General features: G+C 41.0%; 1 protein-coding gene across 1 annotated transcript in view; it reads left to right on the top strand.

The window, feature by feature from the left end:
• Positions 1–2,769, top strand: part of LOC104515244 (uncharacterized protein C1orf21) — a gene marked incomplete at its 3' end in the record, with an annotated part of 24,605 nt that extends 21,836 nt beyond the window's left edge. Inside the window, exon 2 of the mRNA XM_010159151.1 lies at positions 2,675–2,769. Coding sequence (XP_010157453.1) covers positions 2,675–2,769 — 95 coding nt within the window. The remainder of the gene's footprint in view (positions 1–2,674) is intronic.
• Positions 2,770–3,176: the final 407 nt, after the last annotated feature.

Raw genomic sequence — 3,176 nt, 5'->3', positions numbered from 1 at the left:
TCGAGTCCTGTGTGCATCTCTGGGCCCAACCGGTTGACATGGATGGGAAGGTCCTTGAATGTGTCCCGAGGAGGACAACCGAGCTGGTGGCGGGGCGGGAAGGCATGTCCTGAGGAGCGGCTGAGGACTCCGGGCTTGTCTCGTTTGGAGAGAAGGATGCTGAGGGGTGACCTCATGGCTCTCTGCAGCTTCCGGAGGAGGAGACATGGAGAGGGAGGTGCTGAGCTCTTCTCCCAGGGATCCAGTGATAGGATGCATGGGAATGGTTCCAGGCTGTGTCAGGGGAGGTTTAGACTGGACATTGCAAAACATTTCTTATCCAAGAGGGTGGTGAAACAGTGGAACAGACTTCCCGGAGAGGTGGTCAATGCCCCAAGCCTGTCAGTGTTTGAGGCATTTTAGGGCCAATGCCCTAAGCAGTATGCTTCAACTTCTCGGCAGTGCTGAAGTGGTCAGGCAGTTGGACTAGATGGTCATTGTTGGTCCCTTCCAACTGAAACAATCTAATCTATTCTGTTCTATTCACCTGGTAAAAGCAGCACAAGCTTGTAAGTAGTAGTGGTGCAATAATTACAAGAGTGTTGTCATGGTGGTGACGATGAATATTGGGAAGCAAGTCCTCAGCTTAGATACCTGAGCAGCAATGCCTGGCAGCACTCTTTCGCAGTCAATTAGAAAAGAAATACAGAATTAAGTTTCCAGCAAACCCCCTCCTTCCCATCTTGCCTCCGTCCTATCTAACTGTATCAAACTTTCACATGCAAATCTGATTATACTGATAATCAATCATGAGCCCTGATCCACTTGCTAAAGAGATGATGTCTTCCAAGGAAGCATCCCTTACATACAGTCTGCACAGGATAGTCTGCTGCCCAGGCATGCGCTTGGTGTTCGATCACAATTAATCTCTTGGAATAAGCAGGAGACACGTTTCAGAGGTTATTTTTGCCATTGGACGTCAGGACCTCCATACCTTACTTGTTGTTTAGAAGGCTGGGTTGAACATGCCTCTCTATTTAGTTCATGTGGGCTAACTGCAGGTTGTGCAGACTTCCTTTGTGCTATTTTGTCTTTCTCATCTGCTTTCCTATTCAAATCCGTACATGCCACCGTGGGAGTTTTATGCTTTTCTGCATGTGGGTTTTATTGCTAATCACAACAGAGATCATTGAAGCAGCGAGAAAAATGTAAGTTAGATACTGCAGTCAATCAAGTAATTCTAATTCCCAGGCCTTATTGTGTTCAGCCTTTTTGGTTTTATGAATTGTCACCTCCAGACTACCTAAATTACATTTTAAAAAGAAAGAAAAAAAAAATCAGTTGTTGTTCACAGGTACTGATCTAATACTATTGTCTTGAATTCTTCTATCTGCTTTGAGACTCTGCATCTGAGATGCTGCTATTTGATAAATTCACAATTTTATTTAAACTTTTTAATAAAAAATTAGATACGCATTAGGCCAAATGCAAAACCATGATTGTTTTCCAAAGTCAGGCTTACTTAACTTCTCTACTCTGTGGTTAACAGTTTCCTGAAAACAAGCTTCCTTCTAAATAATTTTGATTATTTTTCTAACAGTACAATAACCCAGAATAATCCATTTGTGGTTTTTTTCCCTTAGCAATTGAGATAAATTGCATAAAGTTTGTCAGTTTCTTTGAGTTTGCCCATGCTTTGCCTTTTATTCCCATTGTACTGTGTCTCATTCAATTTTATATTAACATTTTCAAATTCCGTGGGCTAAAATTCTGCTTCTGCATTGTATATCCTGGCTGGAGGAGTGTGGGTGTAAAACTCTAGGTGTTTTTCTGATAGATTCACATGCTACAAAGATAACCCAGTAACTCAAGCAAAAAGCAGCTGAGAAAAAGCCATGTTGGTTACAGCAAGCACTGGATTTGCAGGCTATGGAGAAGAATTGCTTTTCCCAAAATCCATCTTGTCCTACCAAAGAAAAAAAAATCCCTTTATTCAGGCTTTGGTGAGGCTGTTTACTGGGGATAGCATCTGTATGTTAGATAATATATCAGTACTGGCACTGGAGCTGGGAATTTATTATTTGAAGAGCTGAAACACCTAGCTGATGAATATTACAGGCAAGGAAAAAAAAACCCAAAAAGCAGTGGTATTTGGTGTGTGGGGTTTTTTTCCCAGCTTTTAACGTAAGTTTTAGATAACCTCCATGAGCACTCCTTTTCCAAGGAGGTTTTTTCAATGCAAGGAACGTCCATGAGCGGACTGGTCTCTGTAGTAACTACGGTACATTGCTTGTTTGCCCACTGAAAATGAAAATCCAGGGAGGTTGCAGGAGCAAAGAACTTGTTTGTATTGAACATATTATACAGAAAACTAGGGGTCTGGGGGGGAGTACATTCCAAACATCATCTGTTTGTGGTGCTGTGGCTATACTAGACCAGAGAGCTACTGAACAATTTCTGAAAGCCAGAACTGGAAATTCTTGCTGAAGCTTCAGTCGGGAAAAACTTCCTTGATATCAGCCACATTTAAGTCTTTGAAACAATATACATGTAATTTTTAGTTGCTTTGCTTAAATAGGGTTGTTTCTAGTCAGCTGTTTTGGTTTTAGTTTGTTTTTTTTTTTTCTCCCCAGCTGCTGAACTTCACTGGTTCAAAATTTTTTTTTCTTTTTTTTTTTTTTTTCTTGGTGCTCAGATGAGTATAGGATCAAACCAGTGGAAGAGGTCAAATACATGAAAAATGGGGGAGAAGATGATCAGAAAATAGCAGCCAGGAACCAAGAAAACTTGGTAAGGATTGAACTTATCGCTTATCTAATGAAATAATGTGGCTCTGCTTTTGTGATGAAATATGCAACGTGCAGCACATTCAAGCTCCAGCTCACAAGAGGCAAGAGGATTTTCTCGAGAATGTCATAACTCCCTGCGACGCTCCCATAGAAGGTGCAAAATATGACTTTTTCCTGCTTGTCTTTATGAATTAGGCTTTGGTTTATCTTGGAGTGAGTGCTTCTACCGTTATACTCACCTCCTTTGCAGATCCAAATATACATGCTTTGAAATGTATGTGTCTGTATTGCAAATGAGTTGGTAGTAAACCAGCAGTGCACTGCCATTAAGAAAATTGCCTACTTATGGCTATTCTAGATATTATTTGCTCTGTGCTTCCTGTTTTTACACATTTTAAAATTCACGTG

Source organism: Eurypyga helias, unplaced genomic scaffold (assembly GCF_000690775.1).
Source record: "Eurypyga helias isolate BGI_N326 unplaced genomic scaffold, ASM69077v1 scaffold3789, whole genome shotgun sequence".
Lineage (NCBI taxonomy): Eukaryota > Metazoa > Chordata > Aves > Eurypygiformes > Eurypygidae > Eurypyga > Eurypyga helias.
Note: the sequence above shows the minus strand (reverse complement) of the source record. Positions and strands in the feature narration are given on the sequence as shown.